Source organism: Mustelus asterias, chromosome 3 (genome assembly GCF_964213995.1).
Source record: "Mustelus asterias chromosome 3, sMusAst1.hap1.1, whole genome shotgun sequence".
NCBI classification, from domain to species: Eukaryota; Metazoa; Chordata; class Chondrichthyes; order Carcharhiniformes; family Triakidae; genus Mustelus; species Mustelus asterias.
Window position 1 is genome coordinate 71,815,233 of NC_135803.1, and position 24,125 is coordinate 71,839,357.

The 24,125-nt window shown below is 45.5% G+C and overlaps 1 protein-coding gene across 1 annotated transcript; it reads left to right on the plus strand.

Moving 5' to 3' along the window:
• LOC144491398 (serotransferrin-B-like) lies at nucleotides 1-24,125 on the plus strand. The gene is made up of 10 exons (XM_078209175.1): nucleotides 1-154; nucleotides 2,326-2,462; nucleotides 7,408-7,504; nucleotides 8,227-8,271; nucleotides 12,652-12,810; nucleotides 15,684-15,837; nucleotides 18,488-18,552; nucleotides 20,723-20,907; nucleotides 21,491-21,686; nucleotides 23,867-24,125. Exons 1-10 carry the CDS (start codon nucleotides 103-105, stop codon nucleotides 23,905-23,907), a joined length of 1,131 nt encoding a protein of 376 aa, XP_078065301.1. The 5' UTR covers nucleotides 1-102; the 3' UTR covers nucleotides 23,908-24,125.

Genomic DNA, 24,125 nt, shown 5'->3' on the forward strand with positions numbered 1-24,125 from the left:
GTCCTTGCCAACTCAGAGCTCTTTAAAAGGGAAGGTAAAGCATAGAGACCTCCTCAGAGCTGCCAGTAACTGACTGTTTCTCACTTTCATCCATCTCTGAATATGTGGGGCAGGATGAGGCTGCTGTTCACAGCTTTGGCATTGGCAATCATTTGTAAGTTATTTTTGTTCTTTTAGAATTACGTTCACTTTTATTGAGTGATCACAGTTTGGTATCTGCTCACAGTTTGGTATCTGCTCACAGATTGGTATCTGCTCACAGTGAGATATCTGCTCACAGTTTGATATCTGCTCATAATTTTATATCTGCTTACAGTTGGGTATCTGCTCACAGTGTGGTATCTGCTCACAGTTGGGCATCAGCTCACAGTTGGGTATCTGCTCACAGTTGGGTATCTGCTCACAGTTGGGTATCTGCTCACAGTTGGGTATCTGCTCACAGTGTTGTATCTGCCCACAGTGTTGTATCTGCTCACAGTTGGGTATCTGCTCACAGTTGGGTATCTGCTCACAGTTGGGTATCTTCTCATAGTTTGGTATCTGCTCACAGTGTTATATCTGCTCACAGTTTGTATTCTGCTCACAGTTGGGTATCTGCTCACAGTTTGGTATCTGCTCACAGTTTGGTATCGGCTCACAGTTTGATATCTGCTCACTCTTTAAAGGATCCCATGTAAATTTTTACCTAATAGGAAAATGCCCATTCATGGGGAAGGTGCTTTAATTTTGAATTGTCAGTGCCCTAACAAAGAGGAAAACTCATATCATCTGACTCCCTATTTGCAAATAAAGAACTTGATAATTAACAAAAAGTATCCTTTATTTTTCCAATGTAAACTCTGCTGGAATTTACGTGAAGTCTGTGCTTGTGCCTCAGCTGAAAAATGCAGGTGAGCACACCTCTGCTTGCTCAGGGTGCCCGGCTGTGATTTACCAGCTGCTAATTGGCTCAGAGAGAGATTTGTGCCCTCATTTGGGAAGAAGGTCCCTCCAGGAGCAGTCAGCCAATCAGATGGTCGGCAGCACTTGAGCCTCACCAGTGCCATTGGGAGCCGGGGGCAATGAGGGGACTGCAGCCAGTCCCCAAAGATAATCATCAGTGAAACCTAGTAAAAAGGTAAGTTGGGATCTTCCACTGGGGCCAATCTGGAAGACTCTATCGAAGGGGTTGTGGAACCAGGTTCAGGAGGGTGGAGAGGTAACATAAGAGATAGAGAGGACTGCCCACTTATAACATGGTAACAGGAGAAACCCTCCTCACAGCTAGTAAAATGGCCATCAAATTTCATTGGATGGCTTTGTAACATGGCCTTTGTGACACTTCCTGTCTCAGGTAAATATCAGCGAAGGCCCCCTGACATATCCTCCCCAACCTTCCCTCACCCAACATATTGCCTCTACCAATAACAGAAACCCAACTAACATACCCACCCCCCAAATACACATACACATTCACTTGCTCACCCTCTCATTCACTCACTCAGTCATCCATCCACACTCTCACCCATACACAAAAACACTTGAGATATTTAAAAACATACCTGAATACAACAGCTGATGTGGTAGAAAGAGACATGTCCTCTACACTTCAGCGCTTCACCCCTCCTCTTGAGCTTGCTGCTATTCCGCTTGGGTGAGTGTGCTGATCCATCGCTGCTGCCACCAGGATTGAAAGTTCCGGTTTGAATCACGCTGAACGATAGGCACGCAGCAGCAAGGTGATCAGAATCACCACCAATGGAAAATCTAGGCCAATCATTTTTTCAGTTTCACCTCTATCTGTGTACCCCTGTATATATACTGTGTGCGTATATTTGTGTACCCCATTGCAGGCATTGTGTGTATATCTGTTGTGCCTGGGTACACTAGGTAGAATCATAGAATTAAAGAAACCCTACAGTGCAGAAGGAAGCTATTTAGCCCATCAAATCTGCACTGACTCTCTGACAGAGCATCCCACCCAGATCTTATCCCCATAACCCCACGTATTTACCCCAAACCTTGGGACACGAAGAGGCAATTTCAGCATGGTCAATCCGCCTAAACCTGCACATCTTTGGTAGAAACAGAGGAACTATTTCCTCTGGTGAGGAAATCAAGAACAAGGGTGGGACAATCTAAAAATCTCAGAGGGTGTTTGCTACTTTTCTTCGCACGGGGAGAGTGAGAAACAAAACTGAGACTGCACCACATCCTCCTCTACCCTGGATACCTGCTTCTCTAGCCAAAGATTCTTATTATGGGATAGGATGGGTTAAAAATCCCACTTATAAACAATGTGCAATAAAGTGATGAAACAGAAGTCAACATGCTCCTATTCTGCAGGTGAAGCCACTGCATCTGCTGAGGATAAAGTGCGTTGGTGCACCACCAGTGAGGAAGAACAGAATAAGTGCAACAACTGGACATCAGTCAGCTGTGTCCAAGCTGATTCTATGGAAGGCTGCATCCAGAAGGTTTCGGTAAATGTCACCATCACATTTAATAACATATCACTGTATAAAATAGGAACTGCATTGGCTCGTCCCACTAATCCCTGAGGGCTTGGCAAGTGTTACATGAGTTTGAGGCTCTTGCACAGGAAGTGAAAGAACCTCAGCTGATCTTGTGTAGCACCCAACCATTCAGATATGAGAGGTTTTGACTGAGGATATGAGTCAGACTCTTGCCTCCACTTTGGGGTGGAAATGCCACGTTTACCAGCGGAGCAACAAATGAAGAATTGAATTGTTTTATTTTGCCAGCACTTGGCGAGTAGTCGTATTGTCACTGGACTAATAATCCATAGCCCCTGGGTAATGTTCTGGGGACCCGGGTTTGAATCCCACAACAGCAGATGATGAAATTTAAATTCAATAAAAATCTGGAATTAAAAGACTAATGATTCCAAATACAGTGGAACCCCGATTTAACGCGCCCCGATTTAGTGTGAGAATATTTGAAATGTGAGCGGGTATATTTAAAATGCGAGACCCACACATCTGGAATGCCAGCTGTGTATCTGTAAAGTGAGGGGCTTATATTTGGAAGGTGGGGGATATATTTGGAATTTCGAGATGTATTTGTAAACTGATAAGTAAATTTGTACTGCAAGGGATATATTTGAATGTGAGTGCATATATTTTGAATTTGAGAGACATATTTGGATAGTGAGGGGTACATTTTAATGTGAAGGTGTAGAGCTAATTGGGTAACCATAGGGAGAACCATTATCCAGATTCTGTTGACCCTGACATACAGTGAAGCAGAAATGAGGTTTGGAAGTTTCGGTATCAGGAGTGAAGTAAACTCAGGTCAAAGTAATGGGCAGGGAGCATAAAGGATTGGATATTCCTTTGTATACTTTATTTCACTAAAACAAACGTTTTCCCTTACCGGTTCCAATTTTGATAAATACCAATTGATTTCCATTTGTGTGGCACATGGAAAGACAAGTAGTTTTGTAGTTTTTAGGTGTGGACTGCTCGGGAAAGTGAGTTAGATTCCATTTGATAACAAGACCAGGACTCATAGATACAATTCATTCCCCATTTAAAGTTGAATATTCTGTTTTAATTTGTGTAGTTCTGTTATAGATTTCCATAGGGTTCCTAACATGCCATAATTGCATTGGTGGAGCAACAATGCCTTCACTGGAGGGATCATGTCATTGCAGACTGCCATAAGGATATGTTAAAATTACACAGGGATGCAGGTCATAGGCAACATAGTTGGGAATTCCATCCCATACGAGAAAATAGTCTTAATTACATTTATATCCACTGTTCTTCAATCCCTTTCCTTTTCTATCACCCACCAATCTAATATAATTTTTACTCGTTTATAGATTAATGGGTTGGTGGTTAAGTTAATGAGACCATGATGATATTAATGATGTAACTGGGTCAAGAGTCAGGTAATGGAGAGGTTCCAGGAGAACTAGTCGCAGAATAGTCCATGTCCTCAATACCATGTGCTTATCCTGAGGTCTTTGTAAATAGTTCTTAATAAATTGAAGTTAAACTATACTGACAATCTCAAGTCTGGAGGCGCACGGTGGCACAGTGGTTAGCACTGTTGCTTTACAGCTCCAGGGGCCCGGGTTCAATTCCGGCTTTGGGTCACTGCCTATGTGGGTTTGTACATTCTCCCCATGTCTGCGTGAGTTTCCTCAGGGTACTTTGGTTTCCTCCCACAGTCCAAAGATGTGTGGGTTAGGTTGATTGGCCATGCTAAATTGACCCTAGTGTCGGAGAATTAGCTGGGTAAATGTGTGGGGTTACAGGAATAGGGCCTGGGTGGGATTGTGCTTGGTGCAGACTCGATAGGCTGAATGGCCTCCTTCTGCACTGTAGGAATTTTATGACTCTATGAGTCATGGGGAAGGAAAGGCAGGTTCGGTAAGATTAGAAAGCATAGTCTTAGTAAAACCTTACTAATGTTCAGCAATGACAGTGGAACAAGGTTCACATGATTTTTGTGTCAACCTCTATCTCTGGAAATGAATTCTACATTCTCACAACTCCCTTTGTGAAGAGGTTTCCCCTCCCCTCTGTCCTGAACCTCTGATACCTTTGTATCTTCAGCTTCTTTTCTACACCTATTGGGAACAGTTTGTTCCGATGGACTCTGTCCCTTCCTTTCAACGTGTAAAGCACTTCCACTGTATCCTTATTGTCATGAAAAATACCTTCATTTTTTTCATTTCATTTTTACTTCCTCAGAGAAGGCAAGCGTCCGAGTGAATCTGTGTTGCATCCCTTCCAATCTCTCAATATCCTTTCAATAGGGTTCAACCCATACCGCACACAGAACTCTAACTGAGGTTTCAGGGTTTTATAAAGACTCATCAATATTTCTATACTCTTAACGTCCTGTGATAAATCCTAGAATTCCATTAGCATGTTTGTTTAACATGTTTAACATATGCTGTTTCCATTTAAAATCTGGACATGGAAGTTAGTAGAGGAAAGAAGAACTGCATTAATATGACAGATTTTTAATATATTATTTAATTACAAAACTTTATTCAATAATTTCCTCAATTCCTTCCCCATGACCTTATCCATAACACAAACATATTCATAAGCCAAGAGTCTCCTCAGATGCCAATTCCTTAATCTCTTTATATTACTTTACTGTAACAAGCAGCTCTGGTTAGGCAAATTGTACTGGTTGACACAACTCGTTATTTTGATCCATTTGGAGAATTATCTGGGCCTCTTGCCTAACTGGAGACGAAGAGAAAGAGAGACAAAGACAAAGTGAGAGAGAGATACACAAAACAAGGTCGGCAAGAGAAAGTGTGAGAACCAAGAGAATGTTTGCGAGACACAGAGAGACACGCACTGAATTGACAAATTAGCAAGGGAGATAGGGAAGGAGACATGGAGAAAGGGAGGAAGTGGGAGGACAGGACAGAGACAAGGGAAAGGAGAGGGAAGAGGGAATGAGAGATCTTGACGGCCTGGCTGAGGCACCTCCCTCTTTTCCAATGTCATTCCTGAGACACAAATGTTTATAGTTTCGGGGGCCAGAGAGCCAGCCTGTGAGGAAAATGAAGAGGTGAAGGAGGACCAGAGAAAGATTATGCAATAGCAAAATGATAGAGAGCTCAAAGCAGTGCCGGATTTAGACTTGGTGAGGCCCTAAGCTATATAAAGCTTGGAGGCCCCTTGTTAAAAAGTTACACCAAAAGGTCTCACAAAGGTGCGTACCAAAACAGGACCTTGGGTCGCCACAAAAAAATTGAAAACATAATTATGCCTTTTAATTATTTAAGAGCAAGGTATTCAAAGTGAAAAATACAAATTATTTTCAAATGAATGCATTTACTGATTACATATTTATCATTTGGCTGGCTTGATCTCTCTCATAGATTTTGGTAATTTTGGTAATTTTTTGAGTTGCTCTTCAAGCTGGTTCTTTCTTTTTCTTTTCTGGTATCTGCTCTTAAATGTTTTCTTCATTGTAAACCTTCTGAAATTTTGTGAGGCCCCTGCGGATTGTGAGGCCCTAAGCCTAAGCTTGTTTAGCTTATGCCTAAATCCGGCACTGCCTCAAAGGTGCTCAGAGATCTGAGCAAACTGTCTGTGGCATCGTGCCGGTAGGACTGGGACACGCAGGGTGTCCACCCTGTGTCACGATTTACTGGGGTTTCCTGTCGGGGCAAGAATGGGTCTTACACCTGCCTCAGACCTGTGTCGTAGTCTCAGATCAGGAGAAGAAGCAGAATTAGTGGGATGGTATCATTCGTTGAAAATCTCATCAGTCTCCACCACTGCAGATCCCTGTGTACCCTATACCCATCAATGATTATTCTACTGGACCAGTAATTCAGACCTGAGTTCAAATTTATCAACAATTAAATCTTGAATTAATAAACTATCACTAATGGTGAAGCTATTAGTTTTCATAAAAACCCACCCAAGTTCACTATTAAACCTGCCATCCACACTTAGTTAGGCCTGTATGTGACTCCAGATCTACAGCAATGCCCTCTGAAATGACCGAGCACATTCTCTTATTGAGGAACATTAGGGATGGATAATAAATGCTGGTCTTGCTAACGAGTCTCACATCCCATGAATGAACAACATTAAGAAGTGAGCCAACACGAGAAGTATTTTTTGCCTGTTCCATGAAAGAGTGAAACAACGTGACTTGATCTTCCAAGATTCTGCTTTACAGTGATTTTCTTTTTTGTTATTGATTTGTGGGACATGGGCGTCGCTGGCTGACCAGCATTTGTTGCCCATCCCTAGTTGCCCTTGAAACTGAATGGCTTGCTCGGCCATTTCAGAGAGCAGTTGAGAGTCAACCACATTGCTGTGGCTCTGGAGTCACATGTAGTCCAGACCAGGTAAGGATTTCCCTCCCTAAAGGACATTCATTAACCACGTGGGTTTTTCCGACAATCGACAATGATTTCATGGGCATCAGTAGATTCTTAATTCCAGATATTTTTATTGAATTCAAATTCCACTATCTGCTGTGGTGGGATTCGAACTTGAGTTCCTAGAACATTAGCTGAGTTTCTGGATTAATTATCTAGTGATAACACCACTAGGCCATCACCTCAGACAGACCTACCGTCTGTGACCCCAAGGGGCTGGCAAGGGCTGCAGCTTCCTGGCCTGCTCCTCTTGCTCACCAGTGAGGACCCAGCTGCAATGTTACCAGAGGGGAGAGGAGTCAACACTCTACAGCAGACTAGTGACACAAGTTCTTCCACAGTTATCACCCTGTGTGTGAGGACCCTCAGTTGGAATCAGGGGAAAAAAAACACTGGAGAGACACAGAGGACAGTTCAAACCATATTCCCAGCTGAGGGACCGTCTGTGATCTCAGCAATTCATAAAACAGACTGAAAGAAGCAGCGGAAACTTTAAGCAGGTCAGTTTACTAATAGAGTCTTTCCTTTCACAGTTGGCTGAAGCTGATGCTGTTGTTCTTCACAGCGCAAGAATGATTATTGCGGAAAAGTGTGGTCTGGTACCAGTCATGACCGAGTATTATGACAAAGGTGGGTATGTGTGCCTATCCCTGCATCCACTCTCAGACTTATCTTCTACTCCCTGTGTTCATGGACATTAATAGTCTCAATTTCCCCCCATTTTCTAACCAATATTGGGCCGGGCTTATTGATTGGATGACTGTTTCCCGCCATTCCTCAGTCTCCTCCATAATCACCCCATGGTTGTACGCCTCATCTACATTGAGTATCCACCAGCTATATAAAATTGCACCCAGCCTTGCCTGGTGCTACTCCAAAGGCAGAAGTACATTCAAAGGGACAAGTTTACGCAGTTCAGAATTGCCACCTACTTTACCATCTGCTTTGTGCCATCTGTCCAAAGGCTGCCCGTTACACCTCTCCCCTATTTGTGAGAGAGCACAGTGAATTTAAAGCACACTTTTAAAGCAGCAGCCATGATGGATGCCCAGTGGCACTGTGAGCACATGGTATCCATGGGAGGAAGCCCCACATTGGAGAGCAGACAGTGACTGTGACTGAGGTTTTATTCAAAAGGACATGATCACACTGCAATATGACTGAGAATCCTTCCCATAGACGCCTTTATGGCAGTAGCTGCTATGGTCACCTCTGCCCTTACGTTTTACACCAGTGGTATCACTTCAGGCTGAAACATCTGTAACCACTGTTGACCAGCTACGTGCAAATAAACCAAATGTTTGAGGAATTGTTAATCCTCTTCATATTCTATTCCTTTTTAATGTCCACAGATAATCTTGAACCCTGCAGAGACCCAGCAACACTCACAGAGCCATGTAAGTCCTAGATATTATACTTTTGCAATAAATATTAATAGGAATTGCAATAAAGTGCTTATACTTCATGCCAGCGCTTCAGCTAAACTCTATTCCCTCACTGTGACTGCACTGTATTCCCTCACTGTGACTGCACTGTATTCCCTCACTGTGACTGGGCTGTATTCCCGCTCTGTGACTGGGCTGTATCCCCTCACTGTGTCTGGGCTGAGATTATTTATAGACCTGAATGGACAGCATCCAATAGCTCGGTCTGAATCTCCCAATGTTGAGGTGATTGTCATGTGATCTGTGTGTATTAGATACTCCTACTCCAATAGGTGGAAAGGAGATTGTCTGTACTATATTCTCACTGGAATGTGTGTTATTTCACATCTGTAGAAGATAAGACAACAATGAGGCTTTGAAAGATGAAAGCACAACAGAATAATACCAATTAAATCCTAGACATGTTGGGGTTGTTCCTGGCTCTATGTGATGGTGTAAAATCAGTGAAAAATAAATCAGCAGCCAGCTTTACATTTTCTCAATTGAAGTCAATATAAGTAAAAAAAATAAAGAGATGTAAAACTTCCTGCTAACTTGCTATCACCCTTATTTTAGCTATCACCCTTATTTTAGCTCTATTTCACAGTCAAAAGATACCCCGTGCCTGTGATTGCTTTGATGTGTATTAAATTCTATTAAACCAACACTCTCTCCTCACTGGGCAGCATGGTGGCACAATGGTTAGCACTGCTGCCTCTCAGCGCCAGGGATCCAGGTTCAATTCCGCCCTCAGGTCACTGTCTGTGTGCAGTTTGCATGTTCTCCCCGTGTCTGCGTGGGTTTCCTCCGGATGCTCCCGTTTCCTCCCACAGTCCAAAGATGTGTGGGTTAGGTTGATTGGCCACACTAACTTGACTGTGCCATTCAGCCACATCCTCTGGTGTGAGTAAGTACTGAGTGTTATAAATTAATCACTCGGGAAAGATTGAATGATGGTCTGACCTTCTCAGTACAAAGAGGGATAGACAATTAATTTGTTTTACGCAGTTACTGAGAAACAACTTTAAAACAAAATGATCCATGTTGTACCTGACACGGGTGTACCAAAAATAGACAAAATGTTCTTGGAACAGGAGAGATCATTCTCTTCTGTAACACTGAAGACCTTTTTCCTGACAGAATTCTGTGGGCTCAGTTTTGAAATTTTCCATAGTCAGCTGTCTGGGAGAGAGAGTTCCAGATTCCAGCACTCTTTGTGTCAAAGTGCCTCCTAACCTCACAACCAAAGATCTAGCTATAAATGTAAAGTTGTACTCCTTCATTCTGGACTCCCACATCATCAGCAATTGTTCTTCTCTACCCAATTAAATCATCTTAATCATCTTAAACACCTGAACTAGATTAACCCTCAACCTTCAATCAAAAGCGTAACGGGTAAAACAGATGAACTTAGGGCCTTAATGCTTATGCGGAATTTGGATGTGGTTGCGGTGATGGAAACTTGGTTAAAAGAAGGACAGGACTGGCAGCTGAATATTCCGGGGTATAAGTGTTTTAGGCGAGACAGAGGAGGGGCTAAAAAAGGTGGGGGAGTAGCGATATTAGTTAAGGAGCATATTACCGCGGTGCAGAGGGTAGACAACTTAGAGGGGTCATGTACTGAGTCGCTGTGGGTGGAACTCGGAAACAGGAAGGGTGCAGTCACTATGCTGGGGGTGTACTACAGACCACCCAACAGCCCACGGGAAGTGGAGGAAAGGATACGTCAGGAGATTCTGGATAGGTGCAGAAAAAATAGGGTTGTTGTAGTGGGGGACTTTAATTTCCCTGGCACAGACTGGAAAGTGCTTAGAGCTGGGGGTCCGGACGGGGAGGAATTTGTAAAATGCGTACTGGAAGGTTCTTTGGAACAGTATGTAGATAGCCCGACTAGAGAGGGGGCTATACTGGACCTAGTTCTGGGAAATGAGCCCGGTCAGGTCGTCAAAGTTTCGGTAGGGGAACATGTGGCAAATAGTGACCACAACTCTGTTAACTTTAGGATAGTAATGGACAAGGATGAGTGCTGTCCTACGGGCAGGGTGCTAAATTGGGGGAAGGCTAACTGTAGCCGGATTAGGCAGGAATTGGTGGATGTTGATTGGGAGAGGATGTTCGAGGGTAAGTCCGCGTCTGGCATGTGGGAGTCTTTTAAGGAACTATTGATAAGGCTGCAGGATAGGCATGTGCCTGTAAAAAGGAAAGATAGGAAAGGTAGGATTCGAGAGCCGTGGATAACCAGGGAAATTGAGGATCTGATTAAAATGAAAAGGGAGGTGTACGTTAAGTCCAGGCAACTGAAAACAGATGGAGCTCTGGAGGAATACAGAGAGAGTAGGAAAGAACTCAAACGGGGAGTTAGAAGGGCAAAAAGAGGTCACGAGATGTTCTTGGCAGGCAGGATTAAGGAGAATCCTAAGGCATTCTATTCATACGTTAGGAACAAAAGAGTTGTCAGGGAGAAAATCGGACCTCTCAGGGACAAAGGAGGGGAATTATGCTTAGAACCCAAGGGAATAGTGGAGATCCTAAATGAATACTTTGCATCGGTATTCACGAAGGAGAGGGGCGTGTTAACCGGGAGTGTCTCGGAGGGAGGTGTTGACCCGTTAGAGAAAATCTCCATTACAAGAGAGGAAGTGTTAGGTTTTTTAGGGAACATTAAAACTGACAAAGCCCCAGGGCCTGATGGCATCTATCCTCGACTGCTCAGGGAGATGAGAGATGAAATTGCTGGGCCTCTGACGGAAATCTTTGTCGCTTCTTTGGACACGGGTGAGGTCCCTGAGGATTGGAGGATAGCGAATGTGGTCCCGTTGTTTAAGAAGGGTAGCAGGGATAACCCAGGAAATTATAGGCCGGTGAGCTTGACGTCCGTGGTAGGGAAGTTGTTGGAGAGGATTCTTAGAGACAGGATGTATGTGCATTTAGAACGGAACAATCTCATTAGTGACAGACAGCATGGTTTTGTAAGAGGGAGGTCGTGCCTTACAAATTTGGTGGAGTTTTTTGAGGAAGTGACAAAAACGGTTGATGAAGGGAGGGCCGTGGATGTCGTCTATATGGATTTCAGTAAGGCATTTGACAAAGTCCCACATGGCAGGTTGGTTAAGAAGGTTAAGGCTCATGGGATACAAGGAGAAGTGGCTAGATGGGTGGAGAACTGGCTTGGCCATAGGAGACAGAGGGTAGTGGTCGAAGGGTCTTTTTCCGGCTGGAGGTCTGTGACCAGTGGTGTTCCGCAGGGCTCTGTACTGGGACCTCTGCTATTTGTGATATATATAAATGATTTGGAAGAAGGTGTAACTGGTGTAATCAGCAAGTTTGCGGATGGCACAAAAATGGCTGGACTTGCGGATAGCGAAGAGCATTGTCGGGCAATACAGCAGGATATAGATAGGCTGGAAAATTGGGCGGAGAGGTGGCAGATGAAGTTTAATCCGGATAAATGCGAAGTGATGCATTTTGGAAGAAATAATGTAGGGAGGAGTTATACAATAAATGGCAGAGTCATCAGGAGTATAGAAACACAGAGGGACCTAGGTGTGCAAGTCCACAAATCCTTGAAGGTGGCAACACAGGTGGAGAAGGTGGTGAAGAAGGCATATGGTATGCTTGCCTTTATAGGACGGGGTATAGAGTATAAAAGCTGGAGTCTGATGATGCAGCTGTATAGAACGCTGGTTAGGCCACATTTGGAGTACTGCGTCCAGTTCTGGTCGCCGCACTACCAGAAGGACGTGGAGGCATTGGAGAGAGTGCAGAGAAGGTTTACCAGGATGTTGCCTGGTATGGAGGGTCTTAGCTATGAGGAGAGATTGGGTAGACTGGGGTTGTTCTCCTTGGAAAGACGGAGAATGAGGGGAGATCTAATAGAGGTGTACAAGATTATGAAGGGTATAGATAGGGTGAACAGTGGGAAGCTTTTTCCCAGGTCGGAGGTGACGATCACGAGAGGTCACGGGCTCAAGGTGAGAGGGGCGAAGTATAACTCAGATATCAGAGGGACGTTTTTTACACAGAGGGTGGTGGGGGCCTGGAATGCGCTGCCAAGTAGGGTGGTGGAGGCAGGCACGCTGACATCGTTTAAGACTTACCTGGATAGTCACATGAGCAGCCTGGGAATGGAGGGATACAAACGAATGGTCTAGTTGGACCAAGGAGCGGCACAGGCTTGGAGGGCCGAAGGGCCTGTTTCCTGTGCTGTACTGTTCTTTGTTCTTTGTTCTTTGTAAAAAGGCCTTGTCCATGGAACCTGTCAAAATTTAACCCTTTCAGTCCTGATGTGTTCTGTTTCACATCTTACCTTGGATATTGCACAAACATTGCCGATTGCTGTTGTGTTTTTTTCAGTTGTATATATAGTGGCTGTGGTGAAAAATCAGACTTTGACCTGGGACACCCTGAAAGGCAAGAAGGTTTGCTACACTGCACTTAATCGAACAGGTTGGAATATTCCAATGGGGCTGCTAATTGCACAGGGGAAAATCAAAAACTGCAGCCTGTATGATTGTAAGTGGATGTCTCTCTGGTTGTTGGAGGTGTCAGTAAGTGTATGACAATTACTCTGCATGAGGTTTAAATCCCTTTGGTCAGTCAGGGCAGTGTTCATCAGAACTTCCAATCAGTACACACAACTGTTCCTATTCCAATCAGCCACACAACTGTTCCTATTCCAATCTGTACACACACACCTGTTCCTATTCCAACTAGTACGCATACCTGTTGCTATTAGCATTAGTATACACACCTGTTCCTATTCCAATCTGTACACACACCTGTTCCTATTCCAATCAGTCACACAATTTCCGCTCCTCCAGCCGTATAACTACAGGTGGCTGGTGGAGAGGAGGGCCGTGGACGCCGGGGTGACCAGGATCGGGCTGGATGAGCCCCGTGCTGGCTGGGCGCGTGGGGGTGCCCGTCTGGCGCGCAGCCAAAGCCATCCAAGACCTTAGGACGGTCGTGCTCGGCCCCGAATGTGCACGTGGTCTCGAGGCGGCACAGGCGTGTGGTGGGATCCCGCCCGAACATTCTCCTGTTCGTACGGAATTCCACATTGGCCCAAAGCCTGTGCCCTCCTTCCCGGGACAGGTGCCCCACAGCATCTGCCGCCTCACGGAAATGTCCTCCGTGTCTTTTTCCACTGCATGGAGGCGTTTCCTGTACGGGCTGCTGCTGCACACCTTCCACTACCGCATCCTCGCCTGTCGCCCGGATACACCTTGGCGGGCCTTGTTGCCGCCAGGCGGCGGAGGTCCCCAGTGGAGGTCCCTCTACGGAGAGATCTCCCCCAATTATCTTGGGGACCTGGGGTGGAGGGTGATGCATGCAGCAGTTCCGTACAACCGTAGTTTACGCGGGCTCACGGGCTCCGAAGATTGCCCCTTCTGTGGCCTTGTGGAGTCCGTGGACCATGTCTATGTTCTATGTTTTAGGTTGCACTCCCTTTTTGTTTTCCTGAAGAACCTTTTATTGATGTTTTGTTTGCACTTCAGTCCCACGCTCCTAATCTACGGGCACCCGATGCGGAGAGGGGCGGGTCGGGATGGCGACCTCCTTGTGAACTTGCTCTTGGGCCTGGCGAAACGCGCCATTAAAAGGTCCAGGCAGAGGGCAATCGACGGGGTCATCCGTCCTGACTGTCTGCCCCTTTACCGCGGCTATGTTCGCGGCCAGGTGTCCCTGGAGAGGGAGCATGCAGTGTCCATGGGCGCAGTTGATGCCTTCTGCGCCTGTTGGGCACCGCAGGGGCTGGGGTGCATTATAGACCCCGATAATCATATTATGATTTGATGTTTTAAGTTTCCTTTGCACTTCCGTTCTGTTCTGGCTGTTCCCCCTCCTTTTGGGGAGCTGCCCCTTTTACTTTATCCCTGAGTTAATTTGTGTTTGTTTATTTGGTTTGCCCTAAAAGAGGAATCAGTCACACAACTGTTCCTATTCCAATCTGTACACACACACCTGTTCCTATTCCAATCTGTACACACATCTGTTCAATCTGTACACATATTTGTTCCTATTCTGATTTGTGCACACACCTGTTCTTATTCCAATCTGAAAACACACTTGTTCCTGTTCCAATCTGTACACTCACCTGTTCCTATTCCAATCAGTGCACACACCTATTCATTTTCCAATTGTTAGACCCTTCCTTTTTCAGTTTTGTTGTGAATTACAAACTTTCTGAATTCCTGGGGGCGATTCTCCCATCCCGACCCGCAACTTTTCTGGGGGGGTTGGGGTGGGAGTTGCACGTCGCTGGCCTTATTCCGGGATTTGCACATGCGCCAAGAAGGCATGCGCATCTCCCAGAGCCGGAGAACAGTCAGAGACCAGACCACGCTGAAAACCGGTGGGAAGACAGGTGATTCACTTGAATATTTTAAAAATGTATTTTGAAAGTATTTTAAATGTCATTATCGGGAACTTGCTGGTCCCGAATGAATCTCCCACCCCCGCCGGGAGTACTTCATTCTGGCGGGGTTTAGAGTAGCTCCCTATGTTCAGGGAACTAGCAGGAGACCCCGCCGGAATAAAGAAGGGGCAATCGGGGCCGCCCAGGGGATCAGGCGGCGGGGAGGTGCCCCCTGGGCACCCTGGCAGTGCCCAAGAGGCAAAGTGCCCATGCCTAGGTGGCACCTTCGCACTGTCCACCGGGCATCAGGCAGTGCCAAGTGGGCAGGGCCTATTGTGGGTAGGGCCTAGAGATGATCGGTGGGGTTGGGGGGGATCCCGCTGCCACTCTGCATGGCAACCGGTCTGGGATGGAAGGAGGACAGCAGCAAATGGGGCGGGGCGGGGCGGGGTGGGGTGGTGGTCTGCCGGGGGGGGGGTCCTGCCTACCAGGGGGGTCTGACCCCAGGGGAGTGGTCAGCGGGGGGGGGGGGGTCTGCCGGGGTGAGGGGGGTGGGCGGATGGTCACTGCTGGGGGGGTTGGGCTTGACATTGGGGCTCCAGGATGGGGAGGGGGTCAGGGCTGGCCTGGGAATTGTTGTGGGGGCCGCGATCGGGCTGTGGGGGGGTTGGGAGAGGGGCTGGACGGACAGCACTGCGGGCGATCGAGCTGGCCAGCAAACGGGGAGTCTGACAGATCGGGGCCACTGCGCATGCGCAGAGTTCCAGAACTGTCAGACTCCGGTGCGAATAGGTCCTGCCCCCCTGGGTTTTTAATTAGATTCACGATTGGGGCCTTTGCAGTCCACAGAGTGCTGAGATTCGAGTGTGAAGTTTAACTGAGAAAACAGTCGTGATCTAGAACAGTTTTCACACCAATTCAGCATTTTTGGGAGAATCGTGCCCCCCCCCCCCCCCCCCACCCCCACCCCATTTCTAGTGCTGAAAATTAAAATTAAGAACAATTTCTATTTTCATTTTCAACGTAGCGACATATTTCAGTGAAACCTGTGCTCCGGGGGCTGATCCTAACTCCAAACTTTGCTCTCTGTGTGCCGGCCAGGAACATTCAACCCCACCTGGAAACGACAAGTGTGCTTTTGGCCCCAATGAGCGATACTTTGCCTACAGCGGTGCCCTCAGGTACACAGTTTGTATCTGAATTTTGGAATGAAACTGGGTTCTTGTCTATTTAAATTGAAAGCAGCTTTGGGCGCTGAAAGCTTAATTGCTGATTTTGTTTGTCACAAATCCAACTCAATTCGTAACGCCTTTGTTTTTACTGTACAACATTGCCCCTAATTCGGAATGTAATTGATAATGTTACTCAGAGAGGTTGTAGGAAAGTTGTAAAAGAAAAATGTCACACTGTTACAAAAGGACATAATCCTTGTGGCTGAAGTTCAAGAGTTAGTACAGTATAGGAATGTCATTCTGTAACTAACCCATTCTATAACTGGACTACAAGTCTTTAACAAGACAATGTAGAAGGAGCTTTGCTCTATATTTAACCTGCATTGTGTCAAGCCTTTGAGAATTTTATGTGTCTTTTTAGAGGGAGCTTTACTCTGTGTCTAATCCATGCATTTTGAAATAATGATGCAGGCACTGGACACCTGACGTAGATACTTCCAGTCACCGTTACGAGCATCCTTCAACTGTATTTGTTTAAAATGTTTGTAGCCACAAAAGAAATGTGGGGATTGGAGTTTCCTGTCATTTCTTGAGGCTACTGCAGGCATTCTTCTCATCTTGTTGTGTTTGTTCTGCTGATTACTGATTGGAATTTGAATGAGTTTGATTTCCTTGGATGGCAAACATCTTGGGGCCCGTAACTTCCTGGCTCACAAGCATCAGATTTGGGGTGTACCCCAAAGGTGTACTGAGTAATCCCTCAGGGAGGTTCTCAGGTAAGGGTTTGCACAGCAATTGTCCAGAATCTCTAACTACCCTCGGACAATTGCATTGGGTTGGGAACCATTCGAGAAAGCGATTTAAATTGTTAACTTCGGATAGTTCTGCCAGTTTTACCCTGATAGTTACTCTGAAAGAATTTGAAGAAATAAAACCTGTTCTGGCTTCAGCGTAACTATTTTAAACACTCAGACCTAGTCCCGCATGGGAAAGCCCCCATAATGCGGACCCACCCACTCCCTAAGCCCCCCACCCCCTGACTAATCGCCCCCTCTGCCCAACCCTCCCGGGTATTCCTGAACACTTGTCCCCTCCCCTTGGAATTCCCCCACCTCCCAGCCCCCTGGCCACACAGAACTCTACCCCTCTCCCCACCATCTCCCCCTCCACCCATAGGCCTGACTCTGAGTCCTACCTGACCACCAATACCCCTGACCCCCAAACCTGACCCAATCTGACTGAAACTGGTCCGACTGGAACCAACCTGACCCATACCCCTGGACCCAACCCAACCCGACCCCCAACTTGACCCGACCCGACCCACCACCCAACCCGACCAGACCTGATACCGCTACTACACAGCAGCACCCCCCCCCCCACAAACCCCACTGACCAGCCAAGTCCCAAATTGTACAGTCCATATTCCATTCTTTCATTCGCTCTTTCATTTGCCCAGGCCCCAAGCTATGGAATCCCCTCTTTAGGCCTATCTGCCTCACTTTCTTCCTTTAAGGCATTTTTTGATATTTACTTTTTTGACCAAAGTTTGGGTCACCTGACACAATATCACCTTATGCGACATGGTGTTAAACTTTGTTTTATATTGTTCTTGTGAAGTGTTTTGGCATGTTCTGTTCCGTTAAAGGCGCTATCTACACAACAGTTATTGTTTTTAGTTGGAGAATGTTGTTGTGTCTGTGACCAATATCACTTCGCTCGGACTGAACATGGAACTTTCCTGCATGACTCAATACCTCCCTGAGCCACAATGTGATCTGGACGGGGTTTTCCTCTCATCATCTGTATAAGATGAGATATTGAGAAAAGAAGAATAAAATGTCAATATATTGCAATTATCCATCTAAATCTGACAATTTCTCTGTCCGTTTAAGAGCCAAAACATAAATTTTCATGGTAAATTAGTTCATGAATCTAGTGCTTTATTGTCCAGTTTTATTCATGTAGAATGTTTTACAGAATTGGAATAATCAGCGCATCAAACCTGTTCCATCCTTCTGTCATATCAAAGTTGACATGCCCTGAACTCCATTTAAACTGTTTTTCTCCACTTGTCCAATAATATCACGGTGGCACAATGGTTAGCATTGCTGCCTCACAGCACCAGGGACCAGCATTCGAATCCCGGCTTGGGTCACTATCTATGTGGAGTTAGCACGTTCTCCCTGCCATGGGAATTGTAGTGAGTGGAACAGAAAATTCGGCAGACCATGCAAAGGTCCGTTGACCTCGGGCAGGAATTTCTGGCCTTGGGTCGAGCGTGGCCGGAAAACTCCAATCCCGATGTGTGAGCTTCCAGGTTATCAAGAAGTACAAGCCATTTATTTATAATTTATTCCGGATTGCTCTGAGTTTAATTTGATTGGGTGATTTTCTGAGTCACTTCAATGGACAGCTACTAAACAATCACATTTGTGCGAGACTGGAGTCACATATATCCTGCACCGAGTAATGGCAGGCTTCCTCTGAAGGTGAACCAGCTGGGTTTTCATAATAATTTGATAATTTCTTCAATTGGGACATATTTATCTGACTATATTTGTTATATGTGTCCATTAACATAACCATAACACTCTCGAGTCAAAATTGTACAAATCCTGTCATTTATTTTAGAAAGATTACTTACCTGGATTTCTTTCAGGTGCCTGGAAGAGAAGGGTGATGTTACTTTCCTCAAACATACGACTGTCTTTGAGAACACTGATGGTACGTGTGAGTTCCTGGCCCTACAATGCTGCCTGTACTCATAGAGCACTTAGTAATGACCCAGCTCAGACTGGGTGTTGCTGATAAAGAAACTGACTAATGGCATCTGGTAATTTAGTTCATGAATCTAGTGCTTTATTGTCCAGTTTTATTCATGTAGAATGTTTTACAGAATTGGAACAATCAGCGCATCAAACCTGTTCCATCCTTCTGTCATATCAAAGTTGACATGCCTCTGAACTCCATTTAAACTGTTTTCCTCCACTTGTCCAATAATATCACGGTGGCACAGTGGTTAGCACTGCTGCCTCACAGCGCCAGGGATTCGAATCCCGGCTTGGGTCACTATCTATGTGGAGTTTGCAAGTTCTCCCCGTGTTTGCGTAGATTTCCTCCGGGTGCTCCAGTTTCCTCCCACAGTCTGAAAGCTGTGCCAATTAGGTGCATTGGCCATGCTAAATTCTCCCTCAGTGTACCCGAATAGGCGCCGGAGTGTGGCGACTAGGAGATTTTCACAGTAGTGTTGCAGCTTCATTGCAGTGTTAATGGAAGCCTACTTGTGACACTAATAAAGAAATTAAAATAATATCCTATCCTATCTATCTTGAAAACTCCAGCTTCACAACCTTTAGGTGGAGAAAGTTCTAGATTTCTACTTCCCATGACGTGCTTCTTGATTTCTCTCCTAAGTAACCTTTTAATTTTAACTTCATATGCCTCTCCTTGATTTCCCACCTAAGGTGATTGTTTCTCTCTCTCCCACTGAATCCTTTTCATATTTTAAGCTCCTCAATTGGATGACCCTCCAATCTGCTACAGATAAAATGCAAGCCATCTGTCCTCCTAATTTATCCCTCTGAATCTAGGAATGGACTAACTCCAGTGGAACAGTGTTCCTGGAGATATGTCACACGTGGGATGTGGGTGCCGCTGGCTAGGCCAGCATTTATTGAGAAGGTAGCGGTGAGCTGCCTACTTGAACCACTACAGTCCACATGGTGTAGCCATACCCAGTGTGCTGAGTGGTTTGATACAACTGAGTGGCTTACTAGGCCATTTCAATGGGCATTTAAGATTCAACCACATTGCTGTGGATCTGGGGACACATGCTGGATGGCATATTTCCTTCCCTCATGGAATTTTTAATGACAATAAACAATTTATTTATTACCCTTGCTTCTGAATAAGGAGGTTATGAGTTCAAATCCCACTCTAGAGATTCGAGCCAAAAAATCTAGGCTAACTCTCATGTGCAGTACTGAGGAAGAGGGATTAGGGATAGGACAGATGTCAGAAGATAAGCTGATGAATTTTTTTGCGATGTAAATATGTTTAATTTAGACTTAAATGTGAGGGTGTATTTAAGAAATTTTCAGACAACACAAAAATTAGCTGTGTGGGTGATAATGAGCAAGAAAACTGCTGACTGCAGTAAGATATCAATGGCCTAGTCAGGTGGGCAGAACTCTGGCAAATGGAGTTCAATCCAACTGAGTTTGGGGAAGTGTGAGGTAATACATGTTATAAAGCCTCAAACTCTCTTTCAAGTTATTCTGAAAAGTGAACAGGAACTTCAAAATGTTTGTCATTTTATTACATACCATTTTGAGGTCCTCCTTTTAGGGTTTAGCAAAAACACTTGGGGCCTACTTTGTACCTCAGGACTATGCAGACATCAGTTGGTCTCGGCGGGATTTTCCATTCCCACCCATTGCGGGACCAGACCTGGGGTCAACGGAACTTTTGCTGGTCCGTCAAATTTTCTATCACTCGCAATGATTCCCTTGGTAGGCAGGACTGGAACAGTCAGGTCTATGTGTGTTAAAGGTTCTATTCACACTACTTTAAAATGTCTGCTTCGTGCTTCAGTTTGAGCTTTCAGCTCCTTCTACAGCTTGTTTACTTTACATGGAGTTCGCACCCAGACATAACCAATCAATCAATCACAGCAAATGTCAATAGCAAACAGCTCATATAATCAAACACAGGACAATCAAACACTGCAGGTTGATTTCCGTGAGTGGTTCTGTTTTATATAACATGAAGAAGGGAATCAAACTGTGATGTGATAGGAGGGCTGGATGGCAATGAGGGTGAGCCACGCAGGCCAGGTATTTAATCTGTGTGCCACTGCTCTGGATATTAAATCAATCAATGTTTCATCTTCCAGGTAATTCACATGAGGAATGGGCTGCAGGCCTCCGCTCCAGTGATTTCAGGCTTCTCTGCTTAAATGGCACCCAGGCCCCAGTGACAGATTACAAGACGTGTCACTTGACGCAAGTACCAGCTCGGACTGTTGCATCCCGCCCAGAGATGAGGGATCAAATCCTGCAGTTTTTAAAAGAGCAACAAGTGAGTATTTGGGGTTAATCCGCAGTCGGTGAATTTTTGGGAGCTTGCTTGTATCCATTCTATGTGATTGACTGCAATCAGTGTCAGTCTTTGGGATTGATATCAACTCATTATAAGTGTTTTAATTGTGTGGTGTTTAATGTGACAGTACGGAGGAAGCTTTACTCTGTATCTGATTGCTGTGGTACCCGCCCTGGGAACATTTCATGGGTTGGTTAGAGGGAGATTTCTTATTCTCTAATCCGTGCTGTACCTGGCCGCATTTAACTCTCACCTTACGGAGCAAACATGTCCCAACTCTGAACAATGTATTGTGGCTTATTTAAATATAACACTGCCCAGTGATATCCATTCTCCAACCTCAAAAATGAGACATGTCTGCAAATTGGAGAGAGTTACTGAGGAAAGATCAAATCCCAGCCATCATTGTGGGATGCATGCTGTGTGGGATCCCTTAGGTTAATTCAATGCATGTTTGACGTCCATCAGTCTCTACACATCTTGATGATAGAAGATGATTCATGTGCAGGCCTTAGGAGTATGTTTTCTGTTATCATCAGTAATCCATTGCTTCCTAATGCAGCTCAAACATGGCCGTGGTGGATCTGAGGAGGATAAATTCGCAATGTTCGATTCGACCAAGTTTCATAGCAAGTATCTCTTGTTCTTAGACTGGACTCAGTGTCTGGTTGAAGTGCCCACCACCAGGACTTTCACACAATTACTGGATGAAGCATATGTCACAGCAATGGAAGCCCTCTACACCTGTGAACCTCCTGGTAAATAAAACTCAAACAAATATTGCAATTCAGAGCAGCACAGAATGATCTGGGAGCCTGGAACCCTGAATATACGGATAAAGAGACAGATTCTCCCCTCCTTCTCAGACTGTTCCACCTCTTTGAATAACTTAGTATGTTTAACCATGGAAGGAAGTCAGTTAGAGGGACATTGTGTCAAAGAGGGGAATAACAAGTTTGGATGTATTCACTGTCTGACCACTGTCCCACCCAGTCCCAGAGTGTGACAGTACAGCGTCTGACCCACTGTCCCACCCAGTCCCAGAGTGTGACAGTACAGCGTCTGACCCACTGTCCCACCCAGTCCCAGAGTGTGACAGTACAGCGTCTGACCCACTGTCCCACCCAGTCCCAGAATGTGACAGTACAGCGTCTGACCCACTGTCCCACCCAGTCCCAGAGTGTGACAGTACAGCGTCTGACCCACTGTCCCACCCAGTCCCAGAGTGTGACAGTACAGCGTCTGACCCACTGTCCCACCCAGTCCCAGAGTGTGACAGTACAGCGTCTGACCCACTGTCCCACCCAGTCCCAGAGTGTGACAGTACAGCGTCTGACCCACTGTCCCACCCAGTCCCAGAGTGTGACAGTACAGCGTCTGACCCACTGTCCCACCCAGTCCCAGAGTGTGACAGTACAGCGTCTGACCCACTGTCCCACCCAGTCCCAGAGTGTGACAGTACAGCGTCTGACCCACTGTCCCACCCAGTCCCAGAGTGTGAAAGGACAGTCTGACCCACTGTCCCACCCAGTCCCAGAGTGTGACAGTACAGCGTCTGACCCACTGTCCCACCCAGTCCCAGAGTGTGAAAGGACAGTGTCTGACCCACTGTCCCACCCAGTCCCAGAGTGTGACAGTACAGCGTCTGACCCACTGTCCCACCCAGTCCCAGAGTGTGAAAGGAGTGTCTGACCCACTGTCCCACCCAGTCCCAGAGTGCGACAGTACAGCGTCTGACCCCCATTAACCATCAAGCACTATTTTTAAAAAGTGTTGCAGAAACATAGTGAGTGAGTGGTCCAATGGTTAGTGTATCACAGACTATTTCCACCTCAGCAACATGGGAACAGGAGGAAACCATTTCACCCCTTGAGCCTCTGCTGCCATTCAGTTAGATCAGTGGAGCAGTCTTAATGTAAGCATATTTGTGACACTAATAAATAAACTTAAACTTGTAGTTCAAAATCTCAGCTCCATTTTCCCATCTTGGTTCCCAACCCTGAATAAGTTGATTTGAATACTGACCTATCAAACTCAGTTATGACATTTTCAGTTGGCCCCTAGACAGAACAGGTAGAGCATTCCAGATCTCCACTTCCTGTTCAGTGTGGGCCATGGAACCTGGGAGCCAGTTTCCGTCTTCCTATATATGGTGAGTCACAGATGGGAGAAAACCATGGAAATTGTGAATTATACACTGGCTGGGTTTTCCTCAGCACCCTTTAGTTTAAATCAAGGCCTGCAGTGCAAAAGCAAGGAAATTACTTTGAATCTATATAAATACTGACTTGGCCTCAACTGGCGAATTGTGTCCACTCACCTGATGAAGGAGCAGCGCTCCGAAAGCTCGTGATTCCAAAATAAACCTGTTGGACTTTAACCTGGTGTGGTGAGACTTCTTACTGTGTCCATTCACATTATAGAGAGGGAGTGAAGGCTTTAGAGTGGATGGAAGAAATTGGGGTTCTTCTCCTTGGAGTAGAGAAGGTTGGAAGGAGATTTGATAAAAGTGTTCAAAATCTTATGGAGCCTGGAGGCACAGGGAGAAATTGTTCCCAATGGTGGAAGGATTGAGAGTGAGAGGATTTAAAACCAATTACAGAAGAACCGAAAGTGATATAAGAAAAAGGGTGGCACAGAGTGGTTAAAATTTTGTGCGCTACCTGAGAATATGGCAGAGACAGAATCAATCCAGGATTTCTAAGGGGACAAACAGCTGAAGAGTAGAAAGTGTAGGGCTAATGTGGGAAAGGGTGGAGTAGGGTTGGACTTGCAGAGAGCCAATGTGGTGATGACTATGATTCCATATTTTCTTTTAGTCTCTGAATTTCCCTCCATCATAAGGAAGGGGTGGAAATCACAGACTGATGAGTCACAGAAGCAGAAACACCAGAATGTCCAATTATTATTGTCTCATTGAAATCTCCTTTTATTACAGATTCCCCTGAAATCTATCTCCTCGGCCGCTGCCAGGCCTAACAATGATTTGACCACAATTTCTCCATTGATCACTCAACAACTCGCACTGCAGCTCGGGACAATTATTCTCCATTCTCTCTGGGTGATATCAGCTTCCATTCAATGATATCCCCTCTATTTCCACCTGAATTGTTTGTATCTACTGAACTTATTATCAACAGACATGGATCTCATTCTGAATTCCTCGATTGTTAAATAAACTCTTCCCCCATCAGGAA